The following is a 22,622-nucleotide window of genomic DNA, read 5'->3' as shown; positions in this document are numbered from 1 at the left end:
TAAAAGCTCACTGCTAAGATTTGTACTTCTCCTGGGGCAATTTCATGTAACTGGGCAGTTTTTTTTAAGGAGCCTTGTGGGGAAGTTCACCTTCATTTTAAGAGGAGTGAAGTATGTCCTATTACTATGCCTTCTCTGAATTTACTGATAGCTGCTTAAAAGGAGTTCAGGGAACTTCAATATTATCAGAAGCTTTTATTCAAAATTTTATTATTTTATTCAAAATAATCAGAAAGCTTTGGAGTTCCTTCACAGAATTATAAAACCATAGAATCATAGAATGGGTTGGGATGGAAGTGTCCAAAGGTAGGGACACCTTCCATGAGACCAGCTTGCTGAAAGCCACATCCAACCTGGCCTTGAACACTTCCAGGGATGGGGCAACCACAACTTCTCTGGGCAACCTATTTCAGTGTCTCATCACCCTCATTTGACAAAATGCTTTCATTATATCCAATATAATCCTACACTCTTTCAGCTTAAAACTGTTGCCCCTTTTTCTGTCACTACAGGCCTTCGTAAAAATTGTCTGTCTTTCCTATAAGTCCCCTTTATTGAAAGGCTGCAATAAGTTCTCCTGGAGTCTTCTTTTGTCCCAACTAAACAACCCCAATCTCTCAGCTGTTCTTGTAGGAGAGGTGTTCCTTCACTCTGATCATTTTTGTGGCCCTCCTCTGGACCCATTTCAACACCTCCAGGTATTTCTTGTGCAGGAGGTCCCAGAAGGCACTTCTGGCATTAAATGAGTCTTCTCACTGTTCTACTAGGAAAATAACCATGGGTTAATTCACACTGCCAACAGTAGCACAAAAGGCCAACAAGTGACTTAGAAATGCAGCCCAAGATACTGGTATACAGTATTTGTTTCATCTCCATTATAATTCTTTCTTTGCTCATAGTCCCTCTGACTCTTTAGTTAGTGACTTATAGGGCATGTTTCTCGTTTTGTACAGAATTCATGCAGCTACAGTCCATGGATAGTTAAAACTTGTTTTAGACATTACTTACAGGCTTGGAAACATTTCCTAAGTGAACTCTCTCTTCATTCCCAAGGCCCTCTTTCTTGGAATATTTGTCTGCTAAGACAAGATGTGTTGAGAACTGGTCTTGATGTAACCATCTGCTGTTGGCTTGATAGATACAATTGGACTGACAGCTCTGATTTGGCTGGAAGGAATGCTGTGGGAGTAGGGCAATTTACCATCAGCCATAAGTGTCTAGAAGGAGCAGCAGAGTGAAAGGACTTGAGGATTCTCATTAAATTGAAAAGAAAATCAAAAGAGCTTAATTTGGCATTTAATGAACTTGCTCTCCAATCAGTTACTTCTTAATCAAATTTGCTGACAGTGGTGAAATCTTGCTCCAGTGGCTGAAGGCAGAACAAATCCCTGAATCTTTAAAGAAAATACAAATGTACCCAATAGGAGAACTTGGTGCAGGTAACTCAGTCTCGGTGCAGTTTCAGTGCAGTGAGCCATGCATTTTGGTCCCTGGAGTTACTTGCCATCACTTTCCCCTTTCTCGGGTGCTTTATTTCTCTATCCCAAGGTGCCATGAGACAGTAGTTTGGTGTGCAAAAATTGTGCAAAGCAGAACACTTTCCAGAAGCAGTAAAATATCAGTCTCTGGATTTTTAGGGCTTAGATGACACCTTGTTTCTAGATCCTTCTCATGGCTTGTTCTCCATGTTAAACATCAGTCAGTTCTTTGAGTGCAGCTATAGTGAGTGAAAGGGATAGAACACTTTCTAAGAGGAGAGGGGCTGTACACGAGGTCATTAGCTGCAGTTGTTTTCACCATTTGTGTAACCTAACAATTGGAAGGTGATATGAGAATGGTTTTTTCTTTTTAATTTTTTTTCTTGACCCATCTATCTTGCTACTCTTCAGTGGTAACACAAGTTTTTTCTTTAGGAAGTGTGAATTATAGGAGAACTCTGACTGTTTTAGAACACAAGTTGTTCAACACAGGGCTTAAACCAGCAACTGTTTCAGCTGAAATAGCTCCTGTTGGGGTCAAAGAAAGATAGCAAACATTTTTAACAAGAGGAACATAAAGTTTGTTTAGTGTAAATATCACTGCAAGCAGCACAGAAGCTAGTGAAATTATTTTAGTTTTCTGTAAGTTGTACTTACAACACATTAAGTTTTAAATAGCAAGTTGATTCTCATCTGAAGTGATTGTCAGTTTTTACTTTCTGGCATTTAAAAGTTTTGTTTTCTTTCACTGAAAATATTAAGTCATAGCATGTTGATGGACAGATATTGCATGTTGATGGACACTTGTTTATTTGAATACACAGCTGTGCTGTCTAACAAATTTGTAGTTTTAACTGTGTTAGTCTATGAACATTAAAAAAAAATACTGTGTGACTGTTTCTTGCTTTGGTGTATAGACATAGTAAGAGTCAATGACCAAGCAGAAAAGTTAATTGGCTTCTGTTCTGAGTTTTACCATTAGCACAAAAGCATTCCTCTTTGGCTAATTCACTGCCTTGTGACAAAGAATGATATAACCCACTGTTCAGATGTGTTATTTCAGGTCCTTCCTATTCATCAGACTAGACTCAACTGTAGCAGCAATAAATTGCTGATTTAAAAAATAAATTTGAAAAATAGTATTGCTGTTAAAAGCCAACCTCTTTATTTGTCTCTGCTTCAGATTTACAAACTGTCTGTGTCATGCCTTAGGTTTCCCTGGTGATTTCATTATGTATGTTGTTCTCATTCACATATTTGTCATATTAGGTCAAAAACCTTCATTGTTTGTTTAGATGAATCAAAGCAAGCCTCTAAGTCCTAATTTGCAGGAAGGATGCTTTTCATCAAACTTGCAGCTTCTCATAGGGGCATTGCTCATAACATTGGAATTCTGCAGCCAGCACAGGCCTTAAAATACTGCAAGATAAAGCTGAAATGAATTGTCAAATATAATAGGACTTTAAACGACTATGACTGAAAGTAATATGAAGATTTAATTACTCATGTCCACGTGTGCTTGTTTTCCCCTAGGTGGCATCGGCAGGGTTGTCAATGGTGCTTTCATGGTACTGAAAGGTCATCGGTCAATTGTAAACCAAGTGCGGTTTAATCCTCACACCTACATGATCTGTTCTTCTGGCGTTGAAAAGATTATAAAGGTAAGATTAGTTATCAGAAAATGTGTTCTTTCAATCTTTCAGGAAGAAATGCTTTGTTTTGCTCAGCATCATTCTGGTCCACACCCCCTCTGTCTTCTCTTATTGTTTTATAAAATGTTTTGTCTCGTTTGCTCAGGTGAGTTTGGTTACACTTCTAATGTGATCTCCTACAACTTGTACTACTCTGGTCTAAAGTTTAATAAAAATATCTCCAAAGAGATGAACCTTAGCCTAGACTGACCTGGCTGAATAATGCCTCAGAAGGCCTTCTATGTCCTTTGTACGTGTTTGTGCATTGAATCAATTCAATGTACCTCTTCTGTGACTTCCAGAAGAAGAACTCTTAATACCTTGCACAATGTCTTTCTGAATCCTTTAACAATGTACAGTACTTTTAGGAAGTTTTTTACCTTTCTCTGTGTAACTGAAAGAGATAAGAACCTTTGTTAGGTTCTGAAATTTTCTTTCCTTAAGGAAAGACAGTCAATATTGTGGGAGCAAGGCAAAACCAATTTTGTTATTTGAGGGTTGGGAAGGCAGAGGATTATGCTACACTAATGTAATTTGCATGCTGCTGCCATAGATATTTTGCTACAATTTAGGTCTACCAACAGGGTAGAAAAAGCCACAACTATTTAATTTCTAAATAGAATAAAAAAAACTGCTGTTGATCCTATTTGTTGAATGTCTTCATGAAAATCTTACCTGCATATGGCTGTAAATAATGGTGTTAGAATACTGTAAATGCTTTTGCCCGGTACAAGCTGACAGCATGAACTTGTCCTGCAAAGGAGTGTTTTAGTGATGTACAACTCATGGACCAGAACTGACCCAAAATCCTGGGACCATGGCTCAGTGCCCTGCTGCATTGCTTGCATTGCAGCTACTGTCAGCATTTGGGTTCTGACTGTAGTTCAGCTTTCCTTCTCTCCTGTCTTCCCCCAGTACTTTAGTTCTTTTCTCTTCATCTGTGCTGCCTGCTTGACAGGTTTGATCACAAATATATTAAATACAGGCTTTGAACAAAAGTGCATTGAACAGTCTTAGCAGCTCACTGATTTTTCAATTTCCAAGCAGTCAAACTGCCACTGTTTAACAACAGTTTTGCCAGAGGCTTTTTTTTTTTTTTTTTGCTTTGGGAACTTGATTCATGCAGCCTGGATTTTCCCTTTTGGATTCTGGATCTGCTGACCCTTCACCCTATGAATCCTTCTTGCATGAGTGTGCTTAGACTGTTGGATTAGCATTGGTATAAACATCCCCTGTGTTGCTTTTGTGTACTTCTGCTAGGGTTTTGGCGGGGCTTTTTTTTTGCCTAGTGATTAAAAGGTTAGTTTGATTAAGGCTGCAGTCACAGGTTGTGTAACTTTTTCAAAGACACCTCTGCTTGAGCGCTTCCTTAGAAGAGAACTCCTGTTGTGTCACTGTGTGTGCAGTAGGACTTGTGCAGCTGCTCTGAAGGAACTGAATTCCCCAGACATTTCAAGCTAGAAACAAATTAAGGCAAAGGTATTTAATGTATTAAGTTTACTGGCCAGCCAGAACTTCTTACCCTTTTGTTGTGTGTCCTTTTGTCTCAGCTTGTAATGTGCCTTGTTTGGGGCTGGGGTTGTTTCAGTGCTCACATCTTCACTCTCTAAAAGTGACTTCACTCTCTAAAGGTGCTGCTTCAGTGCACAGCAGTTTGCAGGTGACTGTGCAAAGGTGGTTTCTTCTTCATCCCAGCAACTCCTGTGGATAAGTTGGAGACTAGTAACTGCCACTAGCAGGAGGGCAAAACAAGAAAAACAACACCAGCAGTTCTGAGGGGCTATTTATTGCATTAAAACAGCTGGAAACACAAACCTTTCCTTTGCATGGCTGTCTTTCTTTCCCCTAGATAAGTGCTTGATGTGCTTGCTCAGAGAAATTGAGATGACCAGAGAAGGAACAATAAATAAAAATAATAGTTAAATTTTTAATGTTTTCTTATTTTATTCCTTTTTGTTTATTTGTTTTAATCACTTTCCTAAAAGGTGTCCCCCTTTTTATTATCCCTCAAAAAAAAACCTTTCTGGAATTAAATCACAGAAGATAACTTCACTATGGTTGGTTGCAATTGTAGAAACGATTGTAGAGACATGGTGATGTGTTAAAAATGCGGATGCAGGTAGTTGCTTGTCTGAGCTCTTAATTTTTAGAGTAGCTGTCCTAAATTTAGTACTTCAAGAAGGGAGGAACTGATAGCAGCACCATCAAGCCATTCAATAGTTCCATGAGCTTCTGCCAACACATTTGCTATTTTAATGCAAATGAGATACAAATTAATCTCAGGCCCAGCCCCACAGAAAAGAGTAGTATTCACAAGAATTATTTTGATGTTTGTGGTTATGGTTTTTTTTTTTTACTTTAGTTTTATTTTGATGTAAAGCATCCTCAAGAATACAATTCAGTAATTTGTTGGTTGAGGGTTTGATTTCTGCTAGGACCAAAAATAAGACCCAACAATCTTATTAACAGAAGACATTCAGAGCCTCGACTCCAGACAATGTGTGGTGGACACATCAACCCAAATGAATTGTTCATTGCCCTTCATTTACTGAACTTCAGTAAAATTGTATGATAAAGTGCAGCTGCAAACTAAAATAATCATTTGCATCAAGCACTCACCACAAGGGCTAAAGCAATATTAAACAGAAAAATACCACTTTCCCCTCAGTTAAGTGTGCAAGGCATTGGGATGTGCTGGCAGGAAAACAGATTACACTGCAGAAGAAATAAATGTGGCATTCCCTCTGATGTGTTGGGCTTAGAGGAGGGCCATGGAGACAGTTAGGAGACAGTTACAGGAAAGACAAAAATAGATGAAATACATAACAATTTTCAGGAAAAAAAATTCTGATTTGTATTGAAAATGGAATATTGTGTAACAGAGAACAACTGTTGTGGGTCCCATTTGTTTAAAAAATCATAAGTGTGTCGGAGATAACAAAGTCTATTTGCACACGTTGCTATGGTGACAGATTAATGTCATTGTGACTATCTGCCTCTGCCTAATCAGATAATCTCATATAAGTGGTTTTAATTATTCTCACGCTACCGGCATAACTACTTTCTTGTTTTAAAATTTGGGGGTTTGCCACCCTGGAATACAAGCAATTCAAAGATGCTGTGAATAGATATCTACTGAACTAGAGAAGCAGTTTTGTATTCCCATTTTCTGTTATTGTTCCTATTTTTATATCTGTACTCAGGTCATCAGTGAGTAATATTCATCTCCTTAATCTTCTGACAGAGAAAGAACTTGATATATTGTTACTTCAGTGGGCTGATTTGCCAACTTATTTTCTCCAGTTTGATCACATTATTCCTCGACATGGCATCAGTCAGAGGGTGAGAAACAGGCAAAGGCATTCCATTTACAAAGAAGCCCATTTCAGGTGCCACTGGATCAGTTGATACCAGTTTAAAGACTTCCCTGTTCTGCCAATGATAGAATCTTAGTCCGATTTCTTTCTGTGACTCTGGCAGGCCTTCGCACTCCCTCATAACAAAATATCTAAAATTCAGGGATATCATTCTCCAAAGACAACTGGTCCCATACAAACAAGGTATTCATCCTGAATTCCCTTGACTTTTCTTTATTACTTACTTCTCTGTGAACAAATCTCTCTTGGAAGGGAAAAGCCTCACTGTGGACATTCTGTAGCTATTTTTTCAACATTTTATACTGCTCTGTTTTTGCTGATGCTTGTGAGAGAGCAGAAAGATGTGGTAGTGCTACAAAGGATGTAGAATATCTCTGTGCACACTTTACATACCTTTTTAGATTAATTTCATTGCAAACAGACCTTTCTCAGAGGGACTTCAGAGCCGACTACCTCTCCTCCACTTATATTAGTTCATATTAGATCTAAGCATTTTCCAATTCTCTTGCTTAAAAACTGAAAAAGGCTTTATAAAACCTAGTGATCAGCCTAACACTGCTAAGATTATTTGAGAAAGGGGCATGCCAGCCTGCCTGTCTAAGCAAGTAGAGTTCTATTTTTCTATTAAAAAACCGTGATGTATCCACCAATCAATAATATCTCTCATGGATTCATTGAGATAAAACTGTTTCCTATGTTGTCTTTAGGAAGTGGTGCCTGGGAAATTGAGAATGGAGAGTGATTCTTTCTGTTCTCTTGAACAGTTCAAAAAGGTTAAGTTTGGTTGCTGAAATTCTGTACATAGTAGGCTTCAATTGGGTTTCGTTATCTTCATCCAAACATGATGCTTGTCCTTTTGGCTGTCTGGTAAGTGCAGTGCTGGAACCAAGCAACAGAGAACTGTCTTCATTCTGGTTTCAAGTGTCATATTAAAGGACTGCACTGGGAATTTGGTGAAGTATTGCAAATAATAAAAAAAGCAATTAAGTACCAATAACAGATACACCTTGATGTTGAGATCTTCCTAGAAACAGCCTGATGTAACACAATATAAAGTTCCTTTCCCTTTGCTCTGAAAGGCAGCTTGATCACTGTCTGCAGAAGAAAGTATAACTGCAGCAGTTTAATTTTTGAATAGTGTTTCTTTTATCTATCTAGCCAGATCATATGTGGAAGCTCTGTTAACCATAAATTACAGAGAATGCAAAGTAAAAGCTTTCAAATTTGGGAGATTTTAAAGTTTATTTGTTCATCTTAAACCCAGCTGTTCTGGACAAAACAAGTAGTTGCAAGGCAATTTATTTCATTTTGCTTCAATTATTAAAGGTGTAAGGTTTTTTTGTACGCTGTTGAAAATGTCGGTGAATACAGAGTAATTGGCATTCTTGTGGGCTTTTCTAATGTTGCTTGTCACGGTAGTATCAGGTTATGTTGCATGTGTTAATTAGGCTAACAAATAATCATCACTCTGTAAGATGAGTGCTGATTATATCATTTATACATGCAAACACTTTTTGTTAGCAGTTTTGTCTGTTTGCAACAAAACTTAATTAATTTCTGTTGGGAAAATTGTTAGATTTTTTTCCCAAAGACGACCCCAAAAGTCCAACCTGGTATAGAGAGCTGGCATAGAATTTTTTCCCCTGAGCTTGTTAGCATGATAAAACCAAAGCATGGCTGAGATCAGATCTTTTCTAAGCAGAACATTAAGGCATTGTTGTAGATAGGATACATACTGGCTCTGCTTACAGTAAGGCATTGTTCATTCCATTAACCATTGATCCAAAGTGATAGTGGTTGTCCACACAATGTCATAATCACATTGCCCTCAAATCTGTGAGTAAATCTGAGACGGGTGAGGATATCCAACTATTGTGTTTGCTATGGATTACCAGTTTCTTAGGGATATTGAGGGATCTTCTTTTGGAGCTTTTTTCCTCCCTTTTCCTCTCCATACCAGGGAAATTGACTGAAGGATAGATGGACAGCATAGTCAAGACTGTTGCTGTTGGTGAAATCAGTATACTTCAAAAGTAGCTTTCAGTAAAACTCTTCAACTTCACCTATTAAAATTGCTGCTGTGTCTTCAGAGGATGTTGGAATATTTCTCTTCTTTGTAATTGTTTCCTGAAGAGAGTAGTGCAGCTCTACTTTTCACCTCCATGCATTCCACTCCTTGCCTGCTGATCAGGTGGGATTCACTACGTAGCTGGGTGAAATGTTACTCTACACCACTAGCACCAGCAACTCTAGTTTCCTGGGAAACAAGTGCTTTCATTAGTGCTAAGACTGTATTGTAGGCAACAAACTATTCTTACTGTTAGTGAGTAAGCATTCCTTATTACATAAAAATAGAGCCCTGCAATTTGGGAGAAATTATCACACAATGAATTACCAAAATGATGGATAATTTGCAGTGTGAGAGCTTTTATATTCTGTATGGGTGAAATAAATGCAGAAAAAACGTATTTGTGAAGGGGATGAAAAAATCCCACAGCTCTGTAATACTTTTAAGTATGGTACTGAGGGGTAAAAATTAATAAAAACAATCTGCAACCTGCAGCTATTCTGTGTATTTGAGCTACTGTTCTATTTCAAATGCTTATAACAGTTTATGAATTCAAATATATATGTTTGGTTTTTTTAAATTTTCTGTTACAGATCTGGAGTCCTTACAAGCAGCCTGACTGCACAGGGGACCTGGATGGTAGAATTGAGGATGATTCACGTTGCCTCTACACTCATGAAGAGTACATCAGTCTTGTGCTGAACAGTGGTAGTGGTTTGTCCCATGATTATGCCAACCAATCAGTCCAGGAAGATCCACGGATGATGGCCTTTTTTGACTCTCTGGTGCGCCGGGAGATCGAGGGCTGGAGTTCTGATTCAGACAGCGACCTCAGTGAGAGCACAATCCTGCAGCTCCACGCAGGAGTGAGTGAACGCTCCGCTTACAGCGAGTCGGAGTCCTCCACCTCTCTGCATCACTCCCCACCACATGGGGCTGAAGAGACTGAAGAAACTGCCTATAACTTAAGGGCCTTAAGATCAACTGCATCCCCCTCAGCCAGAGAAGATGCGGCTTCCCGTCAGCAGAGGCTCTCTGCACTGAGAAAGTATCAGGACAAACGTCTCCTGGCTCTTTCCAATGAGTCTGACTCTGATGACAATACCTGTGAGGCAGAATTAGATACAGACCTTTTCCCACGGCCACCATCTCCAAGTCCTGAGGAGAATGAATCCAGCAGTTCCAGCAGCAGCAGCAGTACAGAAGATGAAGAGGAGCTGAATGAAAGACGCACATCGATGAGGCAACGCAACGCACTGAGGCGCAGACAGAAGGTGCAAAAGGAGGAAAGGACTAGCACTAACACAGAGAGTGTAACCCCTTACATAGGTGAGGACATATATGATTACCCCCAGATCAAAGTAGATGATCTTTCTTCCTCTCCAGCTTCTTCACCAGAAAGGAGTTCAGCCAACAAAGAAGTTCTTAAAGAAAGGACATCCCCTTGTTCAGACAGTGAATCAGTGGAGAGAAAGATTTACAAAGCTTACAAATGGCTCCATTATTCTTACATATCATATTCAGCTAGTAAAGATGGTGAATCCTCCAGAGGAGATGGAGAAAATGATGAAGGGAAACCAGGAACCAGCGGAAGGCACAGTGCAACATGCTCGCTAACTAAGGAAGATGCTAGGAACTTAAGTTCAGTAGTTCCTCAGGGTTCCTCAGCTCTTTCTGCTGAAAACCACAACAGAGAAAATTTAAAAGAATGTGGTGTGATAGAAAATTCTAGTAATGGTCAAGCTCATGACTGTGACAATCAACGGCGGATGGAGGGTCAAGAAAACACATCAGAAGACACGAGCAGTGGAGGTGTAGAGCATTCTTTTGAGACTAAAAAGCTCAATGGTAAAGCTAACTGCAAAGGGCTAAATAGCTGTACAGAAGAACCTTGCATTCAGACCACAGGACTTGTGGAACAGAAAAATAGCCAGAACTGTCAACCAGCACCAAGCCATCACTCAGTGGTCCCTCCGTTCTCCGCTGTTGCCATCTGTAGCATGTCAGGTCACTGCTCCAGAAACCAGACTGATGGCAGTGAGGAGAGGAGCTTCGACCCCTCCTGCGTTAGCCACAATAATGGCCACTTGCATCTTCACCCTTCCTGCTTCAACAATGGACAGAGTTTTGGAGAGCAGGAGGCTGTGACACAAGGACTACAGGTGCACTCAAATGCTGATAATGGCAACCTTGTACAGGTGGGTGTGACCTTGCACAGAGACTGCTGCCTGTCTGAAATGGACTCCAACAGCTACAATGTGAGCACAAGAGAGGATACTGCTGACCTGCATCCCGCGGGCAGTGAGAGCACTCAATCTCTTGGAGGACTGAAAAGACACAGAGCGGAGTTGGAAGATGCAGATTCAGAGAGTTCATCTTTAGAAAAGAAGTTAAAAACATGATAAATGCAAATGTCTGTCGTAGTGTGCACTCTCTCAGAAAGAAAAGGAAAAAGAAAGTATTAAAGGCACATAGAGCTTGGGTCTGAAACATTGCGTTTGATTCTCCATTCCATTCTTCAGTGGGTCTGTTTTAGATTGCCAGTGGTTCATGCTGTATAAAAATCCAACTTGCTCCTTAATGAGACTGAGTCTAGTGTACCCATACAAGGTTCTGTTTAAAGTAAATCCTTATTAAGATGGTTGACTGAATAATTCTTGTGTGAACATGTGTCATTTGTTCAGCCAGCCAACCAGGATAACTCCTTTAAAGTTTAATTGTTCTTCTGAAGAGGAAGTTTTCCATACTGACACTACATATTGCAGGCTGAAGAATGGTGGAATTAGATCACACTGCTGGTAGATCACACAATTAGGGTGTGTTTCTTATTGAGGAAAACAGGGAAGAAGTGTTTCTGGGCCGTTTATTCTGCTTCAGAAAGTAAAGAAATGCAACCATTAGGGAGGATATTTTCAGAACTGGATGGTATCTTCAGAGATGATTCTTCATAAAGCACTCACTTCTGATACAGTACAGTGACATTATTTTTATGCCAACAGAAAAGCTATAGGAAATGAGCTTCTTTCCAAAACCAACTTTAGACTGTTCCCATGGTGACATTCAATTTTGTGGGCTTTTTTAAAGAAAAGAGCTGAATAACACAGTGTCATCACTATATAGAAGTATGACTGTTGGCAAGAGGCAGGTATTATGCTGTAGACCTCATTCTAGACAAGGGCTTTTAAAAATCAGGCATTGAAACATGCCTTTCTGTGATCTTAACACATAGAGATTATTTTTCCTCATTATTATTATTATTATTATTATTATTATTATTATTATTAAGAATATGGTTCTGGGTGTTGGGATATATCTTGACTGTGTCCACCCTTCCCCCATGTTCTTACTTTTGGGAAGCAGTAGGCCAAACAGCAAATAACTGAAGTATGGATAATGTAACTGATTCATGTTAACAGCAACATTTGGTAAAGTCTGGAAAATGCTTTTTTAGCAGTTTTTGCAGCCCAAACCAGGTTGGGATTGCAGATCAGGGTTGGTTTTCCACCACTGTGCTGCTAATATTTGAAATTGGAGATGGGTAGATGTGTTCAGCAGAGTTCTGCATAGAAGGGAGAGCTTCAGGGAACTGTCCCCAAATGTGGGGAGCCTGGGTGTTGAAGTCTGGCAATCAGAACTTGCACAAAAGCACAGCTTTTGCTGCCAAGAACTGGAGTACTCTGTGGTGGACACAGTTGTTTCTTGCCAGGACACTGTGAGTGGAGTATCTGGTGAGTCATCTAAGTTCTGGCATGCTAGAATTGGTGGAATTGCTCTTGCTTCCCTAGCAACAAGGTAAGAGGAGTCACTGTGTGAAGGGAAAACAAACCATCTATAAAGGATACAAAATCTACATCTATGTGCAACAGAAAAAGAGGCTTCTTTGAACCCCAGTCATTTTCAAAGGCTTTCAAGCCCATTACTGAGGAAGGGTTAGTTTATTTTAAGGAATTGGAAATTTTTGCTTTCAATACAACTCTAGCAGTACATTGCTGTAGAGCAGTGGCCTCAGAATAATTATTTCATATCCACAACTCTCTTAGGTACCTTAGGAAAGTAGGAAAAAGCCCTGTTAAAACAGTGAAGGAGCATTTTGGAAGGGATGCTGTGAGGGATAGGTGTGGGAGGGAGAGTGAAGAACACGACCTGAAACATTGTCTTACAACTACTGTAAGTAGTCTGTCATAGGCTGTCTGCCCACACTGGCTCTGCTTTTCTAGGTGAGAAAGGCAAAGGGATGTTTGCAAACACAGGCAACGGTGGCATTTAGAGCAAGCTCTGATACATTGTTATCTTATTGAAAAAATTGTTCTGTACTTACTATACTGTACATCCCTGCAATCAAGATCACTATAGGGGTGTTTTCATTAGTTGTATAAACATCAAACTGTAAATTCTGAGGTTTAGCCAAGATCTTGAGGTTGCCGAGTCAAAACTTTATTGGAAAATTTTCTCATCCCTCACTTCTAGTGAGTGAGCATCTCTACTCTTCTTTGACATGGTCATCTTTTGCTGGGATTTCCCAAATGCCCAGTGGTCTCACTTTCTGTTTCTTTTGTTTGTTCTAAAAAGCAGAATAAAAGCTCCCAGAATTGGCGTTACCGAATCACAGAATGGGTAAGGTTGGAAGAGACCACTGGTCATCTAATCCAACCTCCCTGCTCCTGTACTCTGGGCTTAAAGGATTGCTGTGGTTTCCCCAAAGAAAACCTCCCATGCTGTCTGCATTCTTGTTATTTCTAGTTTCTGTCAGGCAGGAGGAGGAAGACAAGCTGCAATCTTAGCCTTTTGCTCACAGGCAATTTCAGTGCACACAAGAACTGCAGCTTCTGAAGCAGTGCATTCACCTCCTCACATAACTAATGTTATCAGCATTAGGCAGCTGCATTATGTGGTAAAGAGCCCCAAAAAAGCAAGCCAGGAGGCAGCAGCATGTCCCTTTCAGGTAGCCAACACTGAGAAGAGGTGCTCTGTGCAGGTTGCTTCACTGTGTCATTGATCCTGTGTATTTGCTCTCCACCCCCACACTGGGTTGCTCGTCCTGCTGTGTGCCCACAGTTTCCATCTGAGCTCTGCTGTGTGCTTGGAATTGTCACTCCCTACTTCTGGGGAAAGAGTAAACTGTTGGGTGGAAAATCTTACTAATTTATCGGAAGAGATTTTACCTTTACTAATAATCTGCCATGCACTTAAAACCGAAAAGGTTGTGTAAATATTGAACTACCCTGTTAGTCACTATTTGCTTACCATGCAGCTTGTTATGGCAGGAAATTTGCTAGGCCACCTTGTACAGTTCATGTCCAGAGAATCTTATCAGTGGAGAAGAAAACCCTCCCTTACATCTCCCCAGAACATGTTAGACAGAGAAATACTGATTTTTAATGAAGTTTTCTTATATTTCTACAAGGTCACAGATTGTATTTGCTTATTTCAGCTTTCTCTGTGTAAAGATAGAGTCAAAGCTGACTCTTCCTCTGAAGAGCAAGCATGAGGCTCGTCTGGCCTGGGGTATTAGCTGCTTGTAGAGATGCAGGAGGACATGAGATCTATCAACCAAAGTTCATCTGAGGTTTTTCCAGCTCTCCAGTGAACATTTTACCAAAGCTGGTGAGTCTTCTCCAAGGTGAGTGGCTCAATGGAGATGACACTTTGCTGTTTAGAAGCAGCTCTCACAGACTAGGCATGAATAGAAAGACATGGCTGCCTCGAGAAGGCAAGGTTTTTACCAGTTGCTTGCAGAAAATTCTGAAATCCAGCCTGTCTCAGCTGGAGTAACAAATGGGAAGGACAACTTATTTCAGAACCTTTCTTCCAAAATTTGCAGTGGATTTTTCCTGCTAATTTTCATAATAGAATAAGTGACTGAAACCTGATCCTAATCTCTGCTTATAACCTATGTCACTTGATAGCTGGGAAATTACTGTTCCTCAAACATATATATAGCAGATAAATGTGGTTAGGTCCACTTCTGAGGTCTAGTACTTGCCTGCATTGTCACATCCTCATGAACACATAGAGGTGTCTTGCTCACTGTGGCCATCACAAGCTGATGTGGCTGATATTTCTGAAGTCTTGGGCTGCTTTCCTTTGCAGTTAATTTATGTTGCTGTTTGTGGAAGAGAGCAGGACCAGATTGTTATTACCCCATTGAGTTAAAATGCTCTTTATTAGTGAATTTTCATCTCCTTTTTACAGGCACTGGTACTGGCAGAGGTACCCTGTCCACCTGATGCTTTCTCTCCTTTTCAGCCACTCAGATTATCTGTGTGTCTTTGTCAGACCTGGGAAGCTCAGGGCTGTGCTGCAGGATCTTGAGAGTACCAGAGAAATGCAAGTGGTTTCAACAGCTGAATTACTATATGCACATGCACATGGTTCTTCAGGAATTCTTCAATAAACTAATCCTAGCACATACATAATTTATAAAACACATCAGCACACTCCTGCAGCTGTGTCAGGATGCACTAATTAGCCCAGCTAACGCTCTACTCTTATGAGCAAGAACTCTGTTTCAAACATCTGAGAAAATGGCAATTCTTGAAGGGGAAAAAAGGAGAGAAAATAAACCCCACCACCACCACCCCCCTCTCAGTAAAAAACCTAAACCAGCATCCCACTGGTTATGGGAGGCTCCAAGTTTGCCAAAGTTTTCTTCAGTGGTTGTGTAGATCAAAAGCAGATAAATCCCAGATGTCAGTGTTTTCTGTGATCAGAGGAAATAATTTTAATTTGATGCTTCTACTTTGCCTGATTGAAGTCAAGTACTTGAACTTGGGCTTCCTACCTTTCACTTGAGCATCCAGTGCATCAGCCTACTGCATTATTCAGGATGGGGTTTGTTCCTCTTTTGTCTGAAATGCAAAGGGAAAAGGAAACAGAAGCAGTTCCTTCCACAGTTCCTGAGTTCCAACACACAAATACCTGGAGCAGAGCCTCTAGCCCAGCCCTGCTGGTTTATGGTTTGGTGAGAAAATGCTGGAGGACCTTTTCTCCCTTCTCCACCTTGTGTGATCTTTGTTCCAGAGAGCAGACGGAGATGCTGACACAGCTCTGTACCATTGTCTTGAATGTGGGAGAATGAACCTTTCCAAATTGGGTGGTGTGGGTATGATTTTTTTTATATTATTATTTTGTTGTAGACACATAATACCTACCTCCTGAGTTGACTGGCCAAGTCAGTGAGCTGTTTGTTCTGGGATATGGCTGGCAAGCTCAGCTTCTCTGTCTCAGGGATATTTTCCCATTAAGTTCTAGTCTTGCATGGTCTCATTAGCAGCTCTGGCATTGCTTTGCAGATGTAGGTTGGCACTGTTGCAGCTTCCAGAGCTGATCAGAGTTGTGCCTTTCCTGAAGCTGCTGTTTGCACTCTGGCTGCTTGGAGCTATGTGGTACAAATGAGTAAAAATGCTCCTACAAGCATGCAAAAAATGCCAGTATTGGAACTTTTGAAGGGGGAGCAGGTCCATCACAGCCGGACGGTGCCTCTGGCTGTGTCTAGCACTTCTGTGCTTGGATGCTACGGGAGTTGCAGGTTTCCAGGAGTAATGTAGTCCCAGGACTGTATTTTACTTCACAAACCACAGCTTCTTATTAGCAGCGTTAACAGCTCCTAAGTACCTCCAGGGCCCACCTTCTGGCCACTCCTAAATGGTCAAACCACATGATCTTTGGGAAGGCCTTATGTGTCAGTGTTCTGCTTCCAGAACAAAGGCTGAAACAAAAGTTGCTTCAAGGAAAGCCTCATGCATATTTTCAAACAGCTTTGCTTTAATTCAGCACTTAAGGTTAAATACTCATGAGATACATTTTGAACTCTTTAAAATGTGGCTGTGCGGCAGAAAAGGAATCAGCATGAGCTTCAGAACTGAATTCTGTCAGGAAATAGGAAAGGAGTTGAAATGTATTTAAAAAAAAACAAACAAGCCCCTCATACCCATTAAATTTTGAATAGAAGTTCATTGCCTGCTTCAAAGAGTGACTTCGAAAAGCCTCAGCAATAAGTTAACAGAATTGACTTCTCACTCTTGAGCTTGACAGCTCAAACCCACTGATCTGAAGAAGCCAGAAAGCCACAGCAGCTCTCTTGACGGGCCTGCCACACGCTGTTACCCAGTTGGGGTCACTCTTCCATGGGCAGCCAGCGTGGCTGTCAGCAGCAAGGCTGCCCCAGGCTCTGACCAGCTGATTCTGTCTTGTTTTATCTGCAGCTGTCTGGTTTAGCTTCGTATTGCCTGGGATGTGCTGAAGAAAACCTGAAGTGCTTTCCTCTACAGACCTTAGTTGATGTCTGCCTTTGGATCTTGGAGGGAAGGTCTGGGGCTACGTTGCAGGATGATCTTTATGCAGCCTATTAAAATGAGGAAAATAAATGCATCCTTGCAGGAGGAACACAGGAGTACAAGACATGAGCCTCCTCTGACTTACTCTTTCTCTTCCTGAGATTTCTACGTCTCCTCCAGGAGTCTTGTACATTTTTCTCATATCTAGAACCTGGAGAGACTTCCAGTGTTGGATAGCTAGAAAGCAAAAAATTAAACTTCATAGCTCTGCTTCAGTGGCACTTACAGTATATTATGGCCAGACTTGGCATTTCCTGGCTTGGAATTATATCCTTGAATACAATTTTCTGCAAAGCATGAACAAAGTGTGCTTCCCACATATCTAAGCTTTGGAGGGAGAGAAAGGAGAGATAGTCTAAGCTCCAACAGTCTGAATGAAAGGATGTACAAGTTTAAAGCTGGTTATAAGTCCCCTATTCCCAAAGTTTGTATTACACACACACCCCAACTCTGCAGTGCAGTGCACTTATCTGCATGCAGGGATGACAGCAGCAGAAGTCCTGCATCTCCTTTAATTCAGGGACTGAGGGTGCTTCAGTCTGTCTGACGGGGCAGATCTCTAGTCTTTCCATAAATAAGCTTTTTTTAGCTCATACATGTTTCTGATGATGTGGAAGATTTATTTTTGATCTGGGAAAGGCTGTAGCAATGTTTTGAATTCCTGAATGGCTGACTGAATGATAATCTATCTGAGGAACACTTGAAGCAATTTGCAGCCTTAGATGGAGATTTTTATTTACTTACACATACTTTTAAAGTCAAAACTTTTGCAGTTCGTCATCCAGCTCAAGGGCTCTTCACCTTTCATCTCCCCTCTGTTTTCCAACTTTCTCCTTCCCTCTGCTAATAACCTCCACTAATGATACAGATGCAAAAGGTACAGATAATTTGTGACCCATCTGCCCAGCAGTTAATGAACATGCTGGGACAGTAGACCATCTTGCTAGAGACACACAAATTGCAGCAGACAGCAGGAAAAAATGGCTCATTAATCTACGCTCTGAAGTTGAAAATCTGCAAAAACATGGGAAGGTCTCAGTCTGAGTGACACATCTTGAGGTCTCATATGGCTAGGCCTGAAACATCTTTGATGTTTCTCCAATTTTATGCTATCGTCTCCAAAGCCAGTGTTTGTTTCCAGCCCAAGGGTAAGCCTACTCTAATCTTACTCTTGCCAGATGAAAATTATTTTAGAACTTAAAGTCAGTGTATTGCTTAGCTGATTACATTTCTGAAGTTTAAACCAAATTAAATACTCAGCTGATCATACTATACAATTATACTGCCTAAAGGGAAGGATTTAATTTGTCTACAGCTGGGAAACAAAAAACCAAACCAACCAAACAAACAAAAAAATCCCCAAATATTCTAAACTACAAACTCTGAGTAAAAAGGAAGCTGATGGTTGCATAAGCAGCTGAGATCTACTACTATGAAGCTGCTGCAGAGGGGAAACCTCCAGGACAGGCAGGCAGTCCTGTGCTGCTATGTGAAGCAGTTCTACTTCCAAAGCCCATGGAAAGCTGACAGGTTCGTGCTTGCTGACTCAAAAGGAAAGCCCCAAAAGGAGCATTTGCAGTGTTTGGTGGTAGCCAGGCTCAAAGAGGGGTGCTGTGACTCCTCCTGTCATCAGTGGCTAATGAGGGAGCTCTTAGAATCACAGCATGCTTTGGATGGCACCTTAAAGATCATCTGATTCCAACCCTCCTGCCATGGCCAGGGACACCTTCCACCAGACCAGGCTGCTCAAACTCCTATCCAATCTGGCCCTGAACACCTCCTGGGATGGGGAATCTGCAAATTCTCTGGGCACCTGTTCCAGTGCCTCACTACCTTCACAGTAAAGAATTTCTGCCTAATATCTAATCCAAACCTACCTTCCTTCAGTTGAAAGGCATTACCCCTTGTCCTATCAGTACATACCCTTGTAAAAAGTCCCTCTCCACATTTCCTGTAGCCCCCTGAGGTCTCCTCAGACCTCCAGACTGAACAACCCCAGCTCTGAGAGTTTCAGCCTTTCCCCACAGGAGATGTTCTCCATCCCTCTGATCATCCTCGTGGCGCTCCTCTGGACTCACTCCAGCAGGGAGAGTCCTTATGCTCAGAGCCCCAGAGCTGGATGCAGCACTACAGGTGGGGTCTCACCAGAGCAGAGCAGGGTAGGGGGGGAGAATCCCCTTCCTCACCCTGCTGGCCACAGTACCCGGTAACTCTTCCACAAAAGCATTGCCCCATGGAGGAGTGATTCACTGGGAAAGGAGGGGCAGGGAGTTACCAGGACTTCAGTTCCCTCCCTCACCAATTCCACTTGTTATGGCATCTTTGCTTGTGATATCAGGATGTGAAGAGCTCGTTTCACTGCTGTTGATAGCAGCCTATAATGGAGCTGCCTGGGTAGCTGTGGCTTCCTTCTACCCAGCCCTGATTAAAAGTGGTTTTAGGATGTTAGCCCGGAAAGTCCAAATACCACACTGAGACAGCTGGGTACTGTGTGCAAATAACTAAATAACTGTTTAGTGCAATACAGCAGGGTACTGCTGATTTGCAAATGCACTTGGGTTCAGGGGCAGTAAATGCACTAATAAAGTACATATTTACAATTAGCAAACAGTGAAAAGGGGAAGTTCACTGCAATAAATATGAATTAGAAATGAGGAAATATGGGCAAGCAATGAGGGAAACAAACATCCTAAGGAGAAAAAAAAAAAAAGAGTATAGGACAAGTAAGACTATTTGGTCAAATTCAGATCAGAAGGAACCTGCTGTTTTCCCAAGAGCTGAAAGTACAGTTTGTCTGCAGTAGCACAGGGTGGGCAGGACGCTGAGGTGAGCTGTCCTGCCCCAGGAAAGCCAGTGAGCAGCTGTGGCTCCTGTTCCTTCAAACCAACAGCAATGGATAGTTTGCACTTGGGAGTTTTCAGCTAACCACACCAGAGAGACCTCTGAACTGCTAATATAGTGTGGGGGGTATCAACAAGCCTTGCTGCTCAGGAAAGCTCTGGGGGTCTGAGAAGCAGCCATGGAAACAGGATGACCTAATTCCAGTCCCACTGGCTTGCTTTCAGTGCCAGCAGAATGAAGATTTGACATGAGGCAAATGGTAAAAGAGAAGCAAGAAAATATCATCATGGCTAATTAAATAGTGCAAACTGATAGGGAATGGTGTGGAAAATGGGTTGTGTTGACTAAGCATATTTTCAAGCTCAGCTGATAAATGTAGAAGTTGCAACAATACTTGGGCTACTAGAGAGGTGTTGTCAGTGTCCTAGGGCCCAAGCATTGTCTATTAAACCAGAGCGATCCACATTCAGTGCATTCATCATTAATCAACATTAACCCCAAGCAGCAAATCATTAGTGACACTTTTACTGGACAGCAGGGCCTCAAACGGGTACTGATACATCTATCAATGTCTTTATTAATGGCTGGGCAACATGCACAAGGGTGACTATGTCCTTTGCAGCCTGTATTACAAGCAGAAAAGATAGTCAGCAAGAACAACATGGCTCAGCAGCCAAGCAGCCTGCCCCAGATCACGCCCCAGATCAGGCCCTGATAAACCTGGGCCACGTGGGTATGGGAAAAAAACAGCCAGAAAAGCAAGGATTTGTATGGTTGAGGGATATAAAAAGGACAAGTCAATGCTACCTTTTCCTAACACTTTTAGGATAATTAGGTGAAACCAGACTCCAAGCAGTTTCCACCCGCAGTGTGTTTCATTGCTATCTGTTAATCGGTGCAGCACAGTCCCAGTCAGAGCTGGGGCTTCTCACAGAGGGAGCAGTTTTCCCACAGCGCTGTGCCTGGGTGGCTGTGTGATGCCAACACTTCTGCAGGTATTCCACTGACACGTGAGCAGTGCAGACATTTGTCCCTGTAATCTTGTACTGGACAGCCTCACTTCCTTCTGGAAGTTAATGGTGCAGTGCATAATGCTCTGCAGAGGTAAACCTGCACCTACCTGATGTACTCGAGAGGCAAGCTGAGAAACCTCTGAAAAAGCATTTTGATTTTTTTTTTCAGATGACTACTCTGCATGCATCCTTCAGAAGCTACATTAAGCCCACAGGTGCCATTCCTAAAGTACTGCAGCTGACTGGTCCAGTTTCCTGCTTTTTAACTGAAGTGAAAGCCATATTTGCCTTGTGTACAAAGACAAAAGCCCCTTTCAGCCCTTAGCTTTGCTAAGGCAGGTTGTGATTCTTCTCTTTGCAGTTTCTCTCCACTGTTCCCCTACCCCTTGTGCTGCTCAGCCCTGCTCTGCTGAGCAGGCAGCTGGAGCCATCCATGCCAGCAGCACCCTGCTGGGCAGCAGCAAAACCTCACCAGTGCTAAATGACCAGACAAGGAGATGGGAGAGAGCCCAGCATCAGGGCTCTGATCATAACATCATTGTGTCCTTCTCTGAGGAGCTGCTCGGAGCACTGTGCTGAGACCATTTCTTGTTAGCCCGATCGTTAATGTTTCCAAGTTGATGAACACAAACAGCTCTTTGGAAAATAAGCATGAGGGCATCTGGTTCTGTATGACAAGAGTAAAGAAGGATGGAATATACAGATATTTTGGCTTCACAGTCTGTTCTCATATGTGGTGGCATTTGAGCTCTTTGAGAATTAACAAACTAATTCACTAAACAGTCGTGCTGTTGTTCACTGGGTTTGTTATCTATGAAAAGTAGCAGCAGCTTGAGGATTTTTCTCCAAACACTTGGGTTTTGCTTAAGGTGGTTCTTAATTACCTTCAACAAAGTGAATTGATTTAAGTTCTCTTCTCATGAAAAGTATGATGGGGGAGCTGATTTATTCAGTCAGAGAATTCATCATTGCATAAACAGAGGAAGAGGCTGAATTAGCATCAGTGAAAGATCTATGAATGTTCCTGGAGAAATGTTATTACTTCAACTCAGAGAGTTGACTCTGGGGCTTGGCTTTTTCTCTTTTGCTTTGTAGGAGTTTCCAGTGGACTGCTTTGTGATGAATAATATCTCAGTTGTTCTTCTTTTCTTAAATAAATCTAATTATGCTTTTTCCATGCAGGAAATTGAATCAAATTACAGGTATCACTCATTCATCCTTTTATAACTCCTGTAATATTAGCAAGACAATGTCCTGCTGGTGAAGAAAGCAGTGTGCTTGGCCTTGGGCAATTGGTAGAAGATAGAAGCATCTGATCAAATTACTCAGCTTCTCAAAGAAATAATTTTTAGAGGATGTTGATGATTATAATTTCCCTACCTCGTTCCATCCATCTTGCTCCTAACCATGGAAAATCACCGTGGCAGAGGAGTGATGCTGGACAGGGGGATATGGCTGGTTCTTAGCACAAGGATGCCACCAAGGCAGCCAGCTGGGATAACTCATCAAAGCAAGTGCTTGGTAGTCTCACACATATCTTGGATTCTTCTACAGGGCTTAAAGCATGTCATCACATACGTCCTGAATTATGTATGAAGCGCTGCTTGGACAGAGCATATCTGTGTAACCACAGTGTTATCCCCCCGCCTCCGGGCTGCCGGCTGCGCCAGATGGGAAACGTCTGCTCCTGCACGGCCCAGCTGCGCTTGTCTTCCTCCTGTGTCAGACATCCCACACTGGGGTGGCCTCCATCCCAGCAGAGGTGCCATAGAAGGGGGAAAACTCAGGTATGAGCATCGCACTGGGACAAGTGTTTCC

General features: G+C 41.7%; 1 protein-coding gene and 1 long non-coding RNA gene across 4 annotated transcripts in view; one reads left to right on the top strand and one right to left on the bottom strand.

Moving 5' to 3' along the window:
- The window catches only part of DCAF5 (DDB1 and CUL4 associated factor 5), a 67,418-nt gene extending 56,150 nt beyond the window's left edge, over positions 1-11,268 (top strand). For all 3 annotated transcript variants that reach the window (XM_064424310.1, XM_064424312.1, XM_064424313.1), the window contains exons 8-9: positions 3,012-3,139; positions 9,208-11,268. In XM_064424310.1, the coding sequence (XP_064280380.1) occupies positions 3,012-3,139; positions 9,208-11,016 (1,937 nt within the window). In that variant the 3' untranslated portion in view covers positions 11,017-11,268. The remainder of the gene's footprint in view (positions 1-3,011; positions 3,140-9,207) is intronic.
- Positions 11,269-14,596: 3,328 nt separating this feature from the next.
- LOC135303073 (uncharacterized) lies at positions 14,597-20,716 on the bottom strand. Its single transcript, XR_010364606.1, has 3 exons — positions 15,766-20,716; positions 15,396-15,462; positions 14,597-14,717 (listed from the first exon to the last, which is right to left on the bottom strand). It is a non-coding gene; the product is annotated as an uncharacterized LOC135303073 (long non-coding RNA).
- Between the last annotated feature and the right edge of the window lie 1,906 nt (positions 20,717-22,622).

Source organism: Passer domesticus, chromosome 6 (genome assembly GCF_036417665.1).
Source record: "Passer domesticus isolate bPasDom1 chromosome 6, bPasDom1.hap1, whole genome shotgun sequence".
NCBI classification, from domain to species: Eukaryota; Metazoa; Chordata; class Aves; order Passeriformes; family Passeridae; genus Passer; species Passer domesticus.
This window is presented reverse-complemented; position numbering and strand designations above follow the sequence as displayed.